Source organism: Nicotiana attenuata, chromosome 2, assembly GCF_001879085.1.
Source record: "Nicotiana attenuata strain UT chromosome 2, NIATTr2, whole genome shotgun sequence".
NCBI classification, from domain to species: Eukaryota; Viridiplantae; Streptophyta; class Magnoliopsida; order Solanales; family Solanaceae; genus Nicotiana; species Nicotiana attenuata.
This window is the reverse complement of record NC_031990.1, coordinates 82,019,524-82,037,031: the sequence shown is the minus strand read 5'-3', so window position 1 is coordinate 82,037,031 and position 17,508 is coordinate 82,019,524. Positions and strand designations below refer to the sequence as shown.

General features: G+C 37.8%; 1 protein-coding gene across 1 annotated transcript; it reads left to right on the top strand.

Moving 5' to 3' along the window:
- Positions 14,488 to 17,471, top strand: LOC109213871. Its single transcript, XM_019377713.1, has 4 exons — positions 14,488 to 14,850; positions 15,679 to 15,774; positions 16,159 to 16,296; positions 17,278 to 17,471. Exons 1-4 carry the CDS (start codon positions 14,620 to 14,622, stop codon positions 17,317 to 17,319), a joined length of 507 nt encoding a protein of 168 aa, XP_019233258.1. The 5' UTR covers positions 14,488 to 14,619; the 3' UTR covers positions 17,320 to 17,471.

Sequence of the window (17,508 nt, the reverse complement as noted above, 5' to 3'; positions counted from 1 at the left end):
CCCTGCACTACCTGCTCAGGCGTGCGAGCAGCGGGGGTCTGATTGCCTCCCCCAGCCTGCGAAGTAGCTGCTGCTGTGGTGGCTGAAACGACCTGAGCCAGGCCAGTGCAAACTGTCAAAATCTGAGCCAAAGTCTCCTGAAGGCCAGGAATCACGATGGGCACAGCTGGTGCCTGAAATGGTGCTGCTGGAGCCTGATCCTGAGCTGGGGCAACTGGTGGATCAACAGGTGTTGCCCCTGCTGCTCTGCCTCTGACACGACCGCGACCGCGTCCACGGCCTCTGGTGGTCTCAGTGGGTGCTACTGGTGGTCGTCCGCCACGTCCGGTAGCTCGTGTCCTCACCATCTGTGAGAGGATAGAATAAAGAGAAATTTAGTACTCGGATCAACAAGTTCGCACGACAAGAATTTCAAGAATGTGGAATTTTCCTAAAGGTTCTGCAGCCTCCCGAGGATAAGTACAGACGTCTCCGTACCAATCCGCGAGACTCTACTAAACCAGCTCATGACTCGTGAGACCTAGTAACCTAGGCTCTGATACCAACTTGTCACGACCCAAATCCCAAACCCGACCGTGATGGCGCCTCTCGTGAAGACAAGGCCATCCGGAACAACGGAATCACTTTAACCATTACTTAACATTTATAAATCCAAAACGCATAATAAACAGTTATAAAAGCGGAAACAGCGACAATAGCAAAGGGAACCATACCGACACGGCCCAAACCGGGGTGCCACAAGTCATGAGCTACTACAGAGTTGCTATAAGCCTAAGAGATATTATATCTAATACAATAGTCTGAAGGAACTGAAATAACATAAAATGGGGGAGTCAAGGGGCTGCGGACGTCAAACAGCTACCTCGAAGCTCCGACTCGCTGCCTGGTCTGGGGAGAATATCAGTGCTCAGGTGCGGACTCTGCTATGCCTGAATCTGCACGCATGGTGCAGGGAGTAATGTGAGTACTCCGACCCAGTGAGTAATAATAATAAATAATAATCGAAGGTAAGAAAACACATAACAGCACAAGGCAATTCTATATCAGGCAGCAAAAACAGTAAAACAGTAGAACAGTAAAGAATCGAATGAAATCTCTTTTTAAAATTAGGTAAACCAGGTAAAGCAACAAGTAAATAATGAGTAGAAATCTGCCCCTCGGGCCCAGTATCAATCGCTCAGAACAGTATCAGCCCCTCGGGCTCAGTCTCAATCACACAGCATAGAATCAGCCTCTCGGGCTCACTCTCAAATCACATGGGTACCCGCGCTCACTGTGGGTGTGCAGACTCCGGAGGGGCCTCTTACGGCCCAAAAGCTATATCAACATAAGGCCTGAAAGCCTTCTCACATCACACATACCTGAAAGCCTCCTCACATCACACCCGAGGCCTGAAAGCCTCCTCACATAACACTCGAGGCCTGAAAGCCTCCTCACATAATACTCGAGGCCTGAAAGCCTCCTCACGTCACACTCGAGGCCTGAAAGCCTTCTTAGTCCAGGAAACATCATAAGCCCCTCGGGCATCATTAAAATAGTAGTGCTCAGCCCAAACAACAGTGGAAATATCATTAAAGTCTCGAAATTCAATTAAAGCGGCTGAGTTTTTAAAACAGTATAATCATTAGGCTGAGTTCAAGTATTATATCAAAACATTGATAACAATCCCCGAAGGATTCAAGTAGTTGGCATTAAGCCCAAAATATGGCAATAAGCCCAAATCATGATGATAAACAGGACAGCTCAATCAAATACGCGATAAATTATCAGACAGGACGGACCAAGTCACGATCCCCAGTAGTAAACAACCCCGCACTCGCCATTAAGCGCGTGTTTCACCTCAATATAGCACTACGTTGTGCAAATCCGGGGTTTCAAACCCTCAGGATATCATTTACTATCATTACTCACCTCAAGCAGGCCAAAATCCTAGCTCGCTATGCCCTTGCCTCGCAAATCGACCTCCTCGCGCGTCGAATCTGATCAAAACCACAACGAATACGTTACAATAGGCTAAGGGAACTTAACCCAATCGAAAAGACTCGAAAAATATCGAAATTCACGAAATTTGCAAAACCCGAGCCCCGGGCCCACTTCTCGAAAATCAGAAAATTTAACATCATCGGATTCCTTATCTCACCACGAGTCTATACATATCAAGAACTCCCAAATCCAAGTTCAAATGACCCATCAAAACCCACTTTAAAATACCAAAAACTAAGCCCTAGCTTTTCTCCCTTTTTGATGAATTTCCATAAATTTCTAGGTTAATTCTTCCATTAAATCATGTATTTAGGCCATAGAACTCACCTCCAATCACACCCAGTCGAAATCCCCTTCAATTTCCGTCCAAAAGCTCTCAAGGTTGCTCAAAAATGGTGGAAAAATACCTTAGCTCGCGGATGAAATATTAATTTTTAAACCCTTCTGCCCAGACCTTATTTTCGCTTCTGCGATCCAATTACCGCATTTGCGGTTACCGCTTCTGCGGTTTTCCCTCCGCTTCTGCGAAAATTACACTTTCGCTCAGGACCGCTTTTGCGGTCTAAATCCGCTTCTGCGGACACCGCATCTGCGGACTTCTTCCCACTTCAGCGGAACACCCCCAGTGCCCTTATCCGCTTCTGCGGTCCACACGCCGCATCTGTTAAGTCCCTTTACGGATTAAAACAAGCACCCAAACAATGGCATGCTAAATTTGACCAAACAATGTTGTCAAATGGATTTAAAAAAAAATGAATGTGATAAATGTGTGTACATTAGAAATGTTCCAAATCACATAGTCATTGTTTGCTTATATGTGGATGATATGCTCATAATGAGTAATGACATTGCCAACATAAATGCTACTAAGCGTATGCTAACTAGCTAGTTTGATATGAAAGACTTGGGAGTTGCTGATTTAATTCTGGGAATTAAGATCCATAAGACTTCTCAAGGTCTGGCATTGTCACAATCTCATTATATTAAGACAATACTTGAAAAATTCAAGCACTTGGGTTTTAAAGTTGCAAAGACTCCAATTGATGTGAATCTTGCATTAGCAAAGAACAAAGGCCAAAGCATATCACAATTGGATTATGCTCGTGTATTGGGTTGCTTAATGTACATCATGAATTGTACACGACCAGATATAGCTTGTGCTATAAGTAAATTGAGCTGATATACGAGCAATCTAGGTCAATCTCATTGGATGGCCATTAAACGAGTTTTGCGGTATTTAATACATATCTAGGACTTTGCTTTGCACTACAGTAAATATCATGTGGTCATTGAGGGATACTGTGATGCAAATTGGATCACCGGATCAACTGATTCCATGTCCACAAGTGGATATGTATTCACTATTGGTGGAGGAGCGGTATCTTGGAAGTCGTCCAAACAAACTTGTATTGCTCGCTCTACAATGGAGGCTGAGTTCATAGCCTTGGATAAAGTCGGTGAAGAAGCTGAATGGCTCCGGAATTTCTTGGAAGATATTCCATTTTGTCCCAAACCATTGGCACCAATATGCATACATTGCGATAGTCAAGCGGCAATTGGAAGGGCTGGGAGCGCTATGTATAACGGTAAATCTCGCCATATACGACGAAGACATAAAACTGTTAGACAATTACTCTAGAGGAATTATCACGATTGACTATGTAAATTCAAGTGATAATGTGTCGGATCCACTTACAAAAGGCCTAACTAGAGAGGTAGTTGAGAAGTCATCAAGGGGAATGAGACTGTGGCCGAGAACAAGTCATAGTGGGGGTAACTCTACCTAGAAGACTGGAGATCCCAAGATCTAGGTTCCAGGAGATCAAACAAAGTCATTAATGATGGTTCAACATTGTCAACTAAACTTTTGGTCCATTCTCGCGATGAGACAATGTTCAGTACCAAGGATAAAGCATTAAGGCTTTTTAATGATTTCTAAATTTGATACGGGGTATATCAAATAGTGTATCTACGGGATGACACATTTAGGAATCACCTATGTAAGTGTGAAGTGTTAGCCGCTTCATGGAGAACTTTGTAAGGCCAGTTCTCTACGCACTTATGAAACCAGGCGGTGTTCAGGGCTGAAACGAACACAACAATGAGAACCAAATACGGTTAAGGGTTGGTTGTGTGACTTGTGGTTGTCTAGGTATACACCAAAGTTCGACGGTTCAAAGATATCAAATCTACCGATTGATCGAATATATCCGACATAAGTTCACTACGGAAAGTTCAAAGGGAAACCTACTTATCCAGATGCAATTAATCCTTGCTTGCGAATCACACAGTTTTTCATGCATACTTCCGTGATATAGCCATTCCCCATTCATGTGGGGGATTGTTGGGGTTTTTATGTATTTAATTAATATATTAAATACTTAAAAGAGGGTGAATGGAAAATGGAGGGAAATGAAATTTTGAGTGAAATTTTAAGTTTTCCCCTTGGCAAATGGACATTGTCCCATATTGGAAGAGGAAGAGGTTTTTTATGGGTATATAAGCAATTGCTCTTCTTCTAGCTCTTAAAGAGTTGAGAAGAAGGCAAGCCTCGCGCCGTCGTCGTCGTCGCTCGGCTTCGGATTCGGATTCGGATTTGAATTCGGATTTGGATTTGGATTTGGATTTGGTCAAATGATCGATTGATTGATTAACTTTTTGGACCAAATTTATTTGTTAATAGTAAAATATTAACAGAAATATTATTAAATATTTGTTTTAATAATAGAATATTAATATTAAATATTAATATTAAATCCAATCCGTTTTTCTATTTTGGTAACAGATTAGTAACTACCCTCTTCAATTTTCCCTCTTTATTTTTCCTCTTTATTGTTGAGTAAATGGCCATTTATGTAATGGCATTTATGTTGTGGCCTTTTTGCATAAACAACCATTCTGAAGAGTTGCACCTCTTCAGATTTCAGCCTAACTTTGGCTATAAATACAACACTATTCTGCTCAGAATTTCAATATGATTTTCTGAGTTTTCTCTCCTTCTTCTGCATAATTTTAGCATCAAACAAAGCAAAAATAAGTGTGATTTGCTACCGAACTTTGTGTTCGCTGAAACATTGGGGTTTGAAGTACCACTACACCAGTGTGTAATTCGTTCTATCCTGGGAGGAAATAATCCATAACCTTGGGTACTAGAAGGGGATTAAATTCCTTAAGGAAACACTATGAATTCAGTGGGCTCGACATTTCTGTTTATATTCATTTATATTTCCATAATTATATTACAAATACAGTATACTAACAACTTCAAGGTACCCCTTAAGAAATGAGATGTTAGCACAAGCAAAGATCATTTTAGGGCTAACACTTTGACTACATGTGATTATGAAGTCCATACTGCCTCCAAAGAACCTGGTTTCATCCATGAAGGTGCCTGTGAACAGCAAAGTGAGAGCCTTGATGCAGGAGAATGGGCTAAGGATTCTAAGATTGAGAGGCTGAAGAAGAGGCTGGCTGAAGTAGAAACTGGGATGGATGTTCTCAGGGCTGAGCTAGCAAAGAAAAAAGGAGAAGAATGAAGGCATTCTTCATGACATGTTGAAACTGCTTCAGGCCAGAAACCAAGAACCTAAACCCTTCCTAGCCTAGTTAGAAAAACCAGTGACCGGAATGGTATTTTTTTGTTCTTTTTGTTCATGGTGCAGTACTGCTATTTCCTTCTATGCTTTGTGGATGACTCTTATCAATGCTAATCAACTGCTTTTCCTCTAATTGTTTGTTGATGTTTCTTAGATGGATAATATCCTTAGACTGACGAGGAGAAAATTGAATCCATGATTGCATTTGAAATAGCCCCAGTGGCCATGAGTAAGATCTAATAAAACTTGGTTATCTAACATAATTATGCAACTTTTCAATGATACCAAAAGGGGAAAGATATGTTATGCTTTTACTTTGGACTGTGATGTTTATAACATAATGAACCTGGTCCTTAATAATTTGTCACTTTAAAATGAGAAGTATTCTAATATTGTGTTGATGTTGAGCTGAGTTGAAACAGGTCTCATGCTTATGAAAATCACAGAGTTTGTCATCATTAAAAAGGGGAAATTTGTTGACCTAAGTAAGTTTGTTTTGATGATTGACAAAGAAACTCAAGCATGAACCAAGTCCATACACAATGTACACAGAAACAGGCAGATTCAAGCACAAGGCATGCACGTGAAGGAGATAGCTTAAGTGGTTATATCTAATATCTCCTGAACGAAAATGTTGCATATTTGATAAGGAGCAGAACTCCTTATTCGAAGAGAACTCTATCCTAGATAAGGGAGGAGTCAGAAGTTGAAGATAACTAGAACTCTTCTACTAAGGAAGAGTATAGCATTAGAACTCTAGTTATTTCCTGTACTACTAACTCTATATATTTCAGGATGTTCTCATTTTTCAGGTGCGCACAAACGCTAAAGTTAAACGAGAGTTAAGAGCAAAATAGCAAGGCATTTTGCAAGCAATTTTTGTGTGATTCAAGTGTGCGAACCTGAAGCTACATGAACCAGATAGAAGAACTAGTTCCAAGTATCTGTCTTTTATTCTAGTTTCATTGTAGTAGGGCTTTTGAGTTGTACCTTTCAGCTTTCTATAGAAGCATTTGTACTAGGTACTCTGAGTGTACAGCTAAAGTTATAGGTAACTTGAAATTGTCGCAACAGTCTGAGGCTGGTTGCTAGTGGCGGGGGCAGAATCTCCATGAAGGGGGTTCAAAAAATTATTTTGTAGCTAGTGAGAATTGAACCTATGACTTTATAAAGGTTTTGAACCCCCTTGACCACTAAACTACACTTTCAAGTTGTGTTAAGGGGGTTCAAAACTTAATATATAGTGATAGAAAATAGATTTTGCCTTATATATATAGTGTAATTTTTCGGCGAAGGGGGTTCGGGTGAACCCCCTTCCGCCCCCCTAAATCCGCCCCTGCTGGTTGCCACAAAGGGCTAGAGGTAATCCTTGGGTTTACAAGAGTTTTGGCGATGGACCTCGGCCGTAAGGGTGTTATTTCGAGCTGGTCGAAATGTTAACGCGTCGTGGTTCGAACGAGGTAGAACTCTTCTTTTTTGGCGATGGCCCTTGGCCGTAGGGGTGTTATTTCGAGCTGGTTGAAATGTTAACCCGTCGTGGTTCGAACGAGGTCGAACTCTTATTATTTGGGGATGGCCCTTGGCCGTAGGGGTGTTATTTCGAGCTGACGTCGAAATGTTAACCCGTTGTGAGTACCAGTTTTTGGAGAGTTTCGGGTGTCCTCTGGGTGAGTCCCAGTTTCGTTTAGCTTCTGCTTTCTGGGTGAGTCCAAGTTTGCTTTTGTGTGTTTCCTAGGTGAGTCCCAGTTTGCTTTTGTGTGTTTCCTGGAGTCCCAGTTTGCTCAATTTTGCTTGCATGTGAGAATATGAGGCGTTTCCTATTCGCGCATCTGGGAGAATGCTCCTGCTTCTATACCGCTTAGAAAAATAGTTAGTCAAACCAAATAAAATCATTCGTTACCTCGATTTGATCTAGTGCAAAGAAATGCTAGGAGGGCAAGCGCAGTTAGCAGGAAGCGGTGACGCTGAAGTAGAGTCGAACAACTCCCAAATTCATCACCTCATGAATGTTGTCTTTTTAATGATGATGAAGTTGAAAATGTAGTCTGCGCCTGTGACCTCATATGAGGTGAAGATATATTAACTTTAAGAACCATAGTTTATATACTGAATCTTTTGCAACCGGATACAATTCCTGCACAATGAAAGCGAAAGAGAAAAAGGATATCTTTCATCCGATGTGAGCAAATGGGGTTGAAGAAATTTCCTTTTCGTAGCAAAATCAATTACTAGTCATGTTTGTTTTAAGGAATTTTGGGTAATTGTGAGAGATCTGTTTAGTCTATGAGTGGGAGGGATCATTGTAATAATGATAAATTTGTACATAGTCAAATAAGAATGAGATCACTGTGATCGCCGGAATTTTTCCCTTTTCGGCTAGATCTAGATCTGGATAGATTTTGATCCTCTTTTTGTGCAGCAATCCCAAACAGCGACGCTACTCTACGAACTTGCTAGAATCGAATTTTTGATCTAGAGGAAACTAAAATTTTAACTAGAAAATCCTCACAGACGGCGCCAAATTGTTTGACAAAAAAATATGAGACCTTTTTTGTTAAACTAATTAAATAAGAGGATGAAGGGTAAATCCTAGTTAAGGATTGTCACACCTCCTTTTTTACACACCTACCCCGAAGGATAATGTATAAGGGAGTTTTTCCATTTAAAGTGACATTATTCGAAATGGGATTATTTATTTATTTTTAAAGTCGCCACTTGGGAAAGGATTGACTTTTGGTGTCCCAAGTCATCGATTTTTAACTTAAATCCCAAATCAAGGAATATTGTCGACTTCCCAATTGGAGTCTGCGAACCAGAAATTCTGAATAAGGAATTCTGTTGACCCGAGGGAAGGTGTTAGGCACCCCAGGATCCCGTGGTTCTAGCACGGTCGCTTAAATTATTATAAATGGCTAAAATCTGAAACTTTTTACATGTTCCAACCTATAGTGCGATTTTAAGATTATTTACCGCTTTTAGTTAATTTTTAAGAAAGTGAACGTCGTTTAAAAACGTATTTTCGGATCACGTCACATGAAATGCACCCGGATCCTCGACACATTCTAGTCAACGTTTTGGGATTTGGATTTGGGTTGCATGAAATGCACACCCGTAATGAAGAAGGTAAAATTATTAAAAGCGCGCCTAAAGCGACTAACGGGTTATTATCTTTGCGGGAGGCCGTGAAATTTGCTAAACGGCACGCCCCGAATGCTAAGTATTTTAATATAAGCCTTTAAAGAGGGCCCCGCAATTTATACATTTTTGTTTGGCGGGGCTCACCTCATTTTATCATTTAAGGCCAGTCTAAAGCAAACTACGATTTTCTATTTAAATTTGTCTCTAAAGAGTCCTAGTTAATTAATCTTATCAACGCTATTATTAAGAGTAATTATTAAGAGTAATCAGAGAATTTGGGCTTCTAGTTCAAGTCCACACTCGAACAAGAGGAGAACCTCTTAATTCGAATATGCTACTTAACTAGCGAGCCCCAAACCCAAATTATCAACTTAATATTACGAAGTCCAGCCTTTAGCATTTTTGGGCCTTGATTGTTTGGCCCAGGCATGTGAAAACATCTGCTTCAACACACTGGGCATGTTGTCGCACAACTGGCCCAAATCTAATGAACCCCAAACCTCACGAGAAACAAACTGAAGAAACACTGGGTCCGTAGCTATATCACAGGCCCAGTTAATCTTAAACAGAACGGGTGATGCTGTTTGGGCTTCCAATGAGCCCAAATTTGACATTAACCTTGGCTCTAGGCCGATCAACAGGTTGGTAATGTAGCTGTGTAATTAAAATGTGTTGATTCCTATTTATTTACTTGTTAGTGTTTATCTTTCTCAATCTGAAAAGTTGCAAAAATTTGATCAACTCTTAAATCCTCATGCAAGTAACAGTATGCTCATTCATTTTTGACTTGGCCTAATACACAAACGATCTAGCTGAATTATATCAAAAGACAAGAGTGACTGAAACAAAATGGATGTATACACACTAGTTTTTGTACTACTGAGCATGCTGTCCAAGCCTAAATCAACATTTCGAATGTTCAGTTACTAACCACAAATGAAGACCTGAGATCAATTTCTATACCTATGCTATTGCTTAACATTGAAAGCCAAACTAATCACCAAATAAAAACTATACTAGGTTATTGAATAAACAACAGTCCTGTACAGATTCATAGCCTCATAACAGTCCAAATTAATTTCCAAACAGTCCTGATTATACAGTCCCAGTGATTATATCAACATAAATCAAAATTAAACTTAAACAAGTACAAACAACTGTTATCTATTCAACCATGGCAGCTCGAACAGACACATTTCAAGAGCATTTTATTTCATTTTTTTTTACTTCAAAGTTACATCAAATCAGGTTCGAATGTGTACCTGGAAGTGTAAAGTAATAAGAGAAAAGAAGGAGGTCAGCAGCAGTTCAGCAAATCTCAGCAACGAGATCAGCAATAACACAGCTTACACCAGCAAGTATAAGGCCAATTTTCAGCCCAAATCAAACCACAATACCCAGGAAGGAATGATAGAATGGTAACAACAACAAAATGACCAAAACCACACTGATTTTAACCCAAATTTATTTGAAATTGAACCAGGAGCACTTTGAAGACTTCAACCACTAGAAACCGAGCTAGAAGATGCAAATTAAACACTACAACTTGAAATTCAACCCAAAATCACAATAGAACAGTATTTTTGTTGAGTTTTGTTGTATTTTTCTTTTGTTTTTTTGGTTTTTTTTTTGGAAGAAATTAAGATCTAAGAGAATTTGAACTATAGGACTTCAGATTTGAATATTTGAATTTGAAATTCAAACTTCAGATCTTAAACTTACAGAAAATGTATATTGGGGGGGGGGGGGGAATTTAGGAGCTAGAACTGTTTTTGGAATTTTTAGATGTGTGAAACTTTTTGGGAATTTTTCAGATAGTTCAAACTTGTGAAAGAAGGCATGAGGACTGCCTTTTATAGGCAGGAAAGAGGCAGGAAGGTTCTAGAACTTATTCACTCATTCCCCCCCCCCCCTTTTTAATTCAGTTTTTATACATTAATCCCTAAATTTTTGGCTTGTTGCCCAAGTTACTGCATTAAGAATGCTGAAACTTACACTAAGACCCTCTTCTAGAAGCATCTAGGGTATTCTAGCTTTGTTTTCTATTCATGGAATACTATGCTACCCTTTCTTTTATTCTGAAATCACTATGAACCTAACAACTTGACCCATTTTAAAGTGCCCAAAATAACCCCCTGAATAACCCCTCGAAATTACTAAACCCTATACCAAACTAGACCTCACCCTCTTTATCCTAGTTAAAGTCTATTAGCTATAACCAAACAATTCTAACTATAATAGAAAAACCTAACAATTGAACTAATCAATCAAAACTGGAATTTAACTCTAATTAACACTAATGTCCTAAAGGCTAAAAAAATTAAAACAATAAACTGACAACTAACAGCAAACAAGTAAAAATTGAAACTAAAGTAAAATTAACAACAACAAAAATCATACATCATACAATCGAATTCGAAAATTTAAACTACACTATGGTAATCAGAACCTTAGGTTAAGCACAAAAAATAAAAAATAAAAATGATAAAGAAACAAAATAGCGGAACAGGAATAAGAATCATGAATCGAACAGAAAACAGAAGAAAAATGAAAATACCTCGCAAATTGACTCAAACTCGAATCTGGCAGGTTTTCTTGGCATTATTTGGACTATAATCGTCCTTAATTATGTGTTTTCATGAGAAAACACATAATTAGGGGCTATTATAGCCTAGAACCCATTAATTCCCCAATTTGCAAAACTAGGGTTCCTGGCCCAATTTCGATCTAAAATTCGAGGAGCTTGGGGAAGATTCGAAGGCAATGGGTTGTAGATTCGGGATGAGAAGGTCATGGTGGTCAAGGGGTATGGATTTGGGGTCGTTTGGATGAGTTTAGGGTTTGGCCGGAATCTTTGATTTGATATTCGAGGAGTTTGGTGATGATTCGAGGGACGGGGTTTAGGGATTTGGAAAGAGGAGGGGAAGGCGGTTCAAGGGTGTTAATTTGGACTGGTTTGGGTGATTGCCGCCGGACACGGCGGAGGCGGCGAGCACTGTTTGAATTATTCGAAGAATTGGAAGATGATTTGAGGAAAAGTAGGGCTAGATTCATGATGAGGAAGATGAGGTGAAGAAATGGTGTAATTTTGGGGTCCATCGGAGAATTCGCCGCCGGCGGAGGCGATTTTCGGCCGGCGGCGGACGGCGGCGGAGCAAAAGTACGAGGAAGACAAGTTTGGTCTCTAGGGTTTTCTAAAATTTCGGACACTTTTATTAAAATCCAAGATGAACTCAGGGCCGTCGGATTATGAGGGATGGAGGGCCATGATTAATTTGCCATTTAGAGAACATGAAACGACGTAGTAACACCCCTATACTACGTCGTTTCGATGGTCTGAGGGCTGGGGCATTTGGACCGGGTATGGGTGTGATTTGGGCTGGATTGGGGAACGGATTTGGGGAGGGATTGGCTTGGGCTGGAGCATATTTGGACCAAAACTGGGTGTTCTATTAAGACCTTGCTTTTTCTTTTAATTTTCACTTCATTTTCTCTTCTTTTTTCTCATTTTTTTTTAGATTTTTGTTAAATACAAAATTAAAACTAATAGACCTGATTTAGCTCCAAAACTAAACTAATTAATTTTCCTAAAACTAACTAAATCCTAATTTAAAAAGGAAAACTAGACAAAAATGTAAAGGGACTATTTTTTGTTATTTTCTCTTGTTTTTTGATAATATTAATTAACTAATAAACTAAAAATATAAAATTGAATTTTAAATGCAAAAGTACTATATTTTTTATGAATTATACTAACTAAAGATGCACGCAAAAATGCAAACAAATACAAAAATCATGCAATTAATTGCCTAAAATTCAAATAATAAAGAAAAATCCTAATTTTAAGAATTCTATAGGAAGAATTCAAGCGAGACAAAAATCACATGCTCACAAGGATAATTAATTCTAGATCCGAAATGAATAATATGAATAGAAAAATATAGCTGAGTACAAATGCTGGCAGTGATTATGGCCGGATTTAATAGCATAAAGAGAGATACATTAAGTAACATTAAATAGAAATAAAATGTAAATAAAGGAAAAAAGTCACCCAATCTTGAGTGAGGCAGATTCTCTTTCATTTGATAAAGATGAATGATAGACAAATACAAGAACCATTGGACCCTTTTTGGATTTCCTGAAGGTCTGGGATCACATATCCTCTAATCTCTTTAAAGATGTGAGTTTACCTATTTTCTAGAGAGAAGGAGAGGGAGAGAGCCCCTTTTTTGGGAAGTCCTCTCTTCGTAATTACAAGGGGTATCCATAGAAAATCCTAAAAAAGTACAATTAGAGGGAATATTCTATTTGAGGATTCCAAAGCAAAGTAGCTGTTTCATCACTGTACGACCTCGGCCTTATTGATGACTGTCCGACCTCGGCCTGATGACTGTCCGACCTCAGCATATTGTCTCCGCGTGCCAAATTTCTCTGATCTGATTTTGACCCATACAATTTCACCAAAGCAAAACTCAACAAAATATAACTTGAAATGTGGATCTAGAACCATAGTAAAATACATATGTAAATAATATTTTTTTCCTAAAAGATAATAGGCATATATACATAGCGGACACTACTTTAAAATAGTACAAAAATGAAGTGTCAATTCGAAATAGAAAGTAAAGTCTTAAAATCAGTTGAACTTAAAAATTGAATCGTGACAATAGACGAAAGTCACTAACTTATAATCTCGCATAAGCTCTCTTTTTTACACATGAAACAGTAAGACCATTAGTTAACCATCAACTATTGTCCTATTTTCAATCCCTCGAGCTCTAAAAATAAAAATAAAAATAAAAAATTAATAGGAAACACTCCTTTAATGAACCTTACATCATGTAATTTTAAATTAGTGACTAATAAATATCGAATATCAAATCGTTAAAAAAGAAAGAAGAAATATAGAGACTGACAAGTTTTAATGAAATCCACCCATCTTTCACAAACATATGTTGAGGCAGTTCACACAGCCACTCGATTGTCTTCCTTGAAAGAGACTTCACAACAGCTTTTTTCATGAATGGATAAGGCTCATCAGATATTTTTCTAAGATTAAAAAAGCATCTAGTACTACTAATACCTTTTTTTTTTTTGCATGTCATATTGGACTCAGTTATATTATAGCTTAAATTTGCTACGTATAATAAGCTCTACAATAATTATTTGACACTAATCGTCGATATTATTCCAAGATAAAAATATTACTAATGCAATTTTTATAACTTTCAAGAAATCAAAGTTTATTTAAAAGGCAACCTGGTGAACGAAGCATCCCGCAAGTCCCATATTTATAGAGGATACGGGGAAAGGTCACACCCAAAGAATGTGACGTAACTTATAGGCAACACAGTAATAACTTTACCGTTATTCCAAGTCCCTCCTTCAAGTAATCAAAGTTTATTTAATTATTCAAATTATAAATGTCGTCATCATTAACATTTTTACTCAAAGGCAAATATCAATTTGTAAAATCTTGCTTACACCACTAACCTTGAAATGACATAAAGTAGTTGAGAAAAATAGTTACTGCTCCCTCCGTTCCAATTTATGTTTCAATTTATGTGAACCTGTTTGAATGGTCATGGAGTTTAAGAGAAAATGAAGAGTTTTGAAATTTGTGATCTTAAACAAGTCAAAAAGGGGCCCAGAGTATTTGTGTGGTTATAAAAGCTTCTCATTAAGGGTAGAATTGTAAGTTTAAGCTAAATTATTACCAAATATAAAAGGGATCATTTTTTTTTGTAAAGGACCAAAAAGAAAACTGGAACAGAAGGAGTATGAGTTAATAAGGGTTGTGACCAATTTCCAAACTCAAAATATCTTTAGGGAAATATCTACCCAAAGATATCTAAATACTTTGATTTTGGAGAAGATTTTTTAAAGAAATAAAGGAGAAGAAATGGAGGGGAATGGAAAAATTAGGGCAAACAGAAGTGATGTGCATGTGTCAAAGGAGGAAGAAGCAAAGATAGAGGAAGCAACAAGAGAGTATTTTGATGGGATAACACCAAAAAGACACACTAAGCCACAACGCAGTGACTATTCTTCTACTTATACTGATGATATTCCTTCTAATGACAGTAATATTCCTGAACTTCTTGAATTCCAACGTCTAGAGAATGATCCTCAGGTATATATCTTTCTTCCTCCTTTTCTTGATTTGTTTCTACTTAAACTAAAATAGCTGTCGAATATATAATATAGTATGTATAATATGTATATAATTGTGTATAAACTATGTATACCAACTAGAAAAAGTAAACAGTGATTCCTGCCGGCTATTTGTGTAAATTTTTTTTTTGTTTTGGGGGGGGGGGGGGGGGGGGGGGTGGTTTCTTTTTTTTCAAGTAGTTAACAAAGATTAGGATATTTCAATGATTTATATGCTAATAGAAAGTGTAAAAAATAATTTAGTGTTTGGAGAAATCTTTTGTTGTTATTGTTCTTTTAAATTATGCAGTATTGGAACTAGAGTTTAAACGGAGCCTCATGAATAGCGAGGATTCATATAGTTGGACCTCAACTAGCTTGTGATTGAACCACAACAATAATTATGCCTCAGCAAGTTAGGGTCGGGGAATTGTAGTTGTTGTTCATTATGAATTGACAAGTTTTACACTGGCTGTCAGTATACGAGGAAAGCCTGTTTTTGTTATTTTAGTTACCAAAGACTAGGAAAGGCTCGACCTCAAATCGAACTCGTATGTTATGAGTCGAGGAGATATATGCTAACGTAGGAAACAGGAAATATTATATTATATAAAACAATTCAGGTGAGAGGTAGCGGGTTTCAAGTGAAACAGTTGAAATACGCGTAAGCTGACCGAAACACCACCTTTTTATAAAAGAAAAAAGTATTATCTCTTTCAATTCTTCAATGCCAAAGAAAACTTAGCTTCAGAGAGTTAACACATGAGTTTTAGAGTAAGAAGTTCTATTTTGCTTTTTTGTTTTGCAGAAACTGGTTTACAATGGAAACAGCCAAGTGATTGAGGAATTTGTGGAAACAGAGTATTACAAGGATCTCAATGGCATTGACAAGCAGCACCACACGGTTCTACTCTACTTTAACACTCCTATTACCAAATCTTCCAATTATTGTTTTGATCTAAATTGTTCGGATCCTTCAAAAATGTTGCCACGCTCATGTGGGATTAGAGGCAGCGCCAAGATTTGAATCTTATAGGTTCAGGGTTCTTGTTCTTTTAAGTTAGTGGGTTCTAACTTAATAATTTGTGTGTATTCAATGAATTTTTTAAGATAAATATAAGGTTTGGACCAAACCTACTGGATTCGGCCGAACCCATAGCCGAAGGGTTGGCCCCATTTCCTTGTGTGGGATCTTTCAAAAGTAGTGCATTTTTAATGAATCCGAGCAACATAGCTTTTTGGTTTATAAAAAATAAGGTTAATGAAGTTGTGTTTTTGTAAAATCCAGACAGGAACAGGATTTATCAAAGTGGAGAATGCAAATGGGAACACTTTCAATATAGGAGCTGATTCTGCTACTGATTCATGTCATGCATACAAAGGGAATCCAGCTACCAATGACTGGATTCCTTCTGCTGTTGATGCGGTATGCCCAAATGCAACTTTTGGTATTATTTTATTTTATTTTATTTTATTTTTAAAACATTTTGTTGCACAAAAATAAGATAAACTGTAGTAAGATAAAGGGGATGAATTTTAAAAAGTCACAAAATCATTATAACCCGATAAAGAAAGATCAAGGGTATATAAGAGTGAACTAAGTCAAATAATACGCTACATTGACTCGCTTTATAGGTATATTACTTTATAATATGCTTAGCTCTATTACATGCATAAGATTGCAATTCAGACACATATGATTCAGTTATTGCTGATTGGATTTGAATATGCTCTCTAGTTATCTACTCTCTTTTCTTTTCCCTGCCTTCCCTGCAAAGAGAAGTACAAGAAACCTAATTAGAAGTTGAAGGTGCTCATCCGATCACTATATATTTGCAATTTCATACATAAAGAGGAAGATTAAAAACTCACTGATCTCCTTACCTTATGGTCTTTATTCACTCTTCTCTTACTTTTCCTACTTTTAGAAAAGAAAAAGAAAGATACTAAGAACAAAAACAACCTTTCTCTCCACCCAGAGACGGATGTAGCGTTATGGTACCAGGTTAATCTAAACCCGATACTTTCGGTACAGAGCATAAAGTTGTGTAAAATTTCACTAAGATTGCAACAAAATAGTAGATATGAACCAGTGAGTTTAAATATATGATGAGTTCAATACTAAGAACATTAAATGTTGAACTTACAAAGCTTAAATTCTAGATCCGTCTGTCTCCAGCTAGTTGAGTTTATTAAAGATAGCTGGAGTCAACCTGGATGAAAGAGAAAGGCTTAACTATGCTTTCAGCTAACTAGAATAGAATGGATATAGAAGATTCACAAAGACATTAGTGACTAATTTGGCATTGGAACATATATATTACTGATTGGGAAAATATCATTTGCTCTTTAAATATGGAAATTCTCAATATTTAATATCTGATTGCTTTTTATTTTGGTGAATCAGGTTAATTTTATCTCGGACAAACCAAGCAGAAGTGATAACTGAAATCAAAGGTCCTGATAAATGCAGCATCTGGATATTGCAGACTCCTGCTGCTTATTTTTGTATTTCTGTGAAGCTTTGCTTCTCTGTGTCTCTCTTGTGTTTGGTTGTACTTGAATAACCTACTATATAAATTCTTTCAAACGCTTTTCCAAGCCGCTGCTCCTACTTTCCATTTCTAGCTATTTCCAG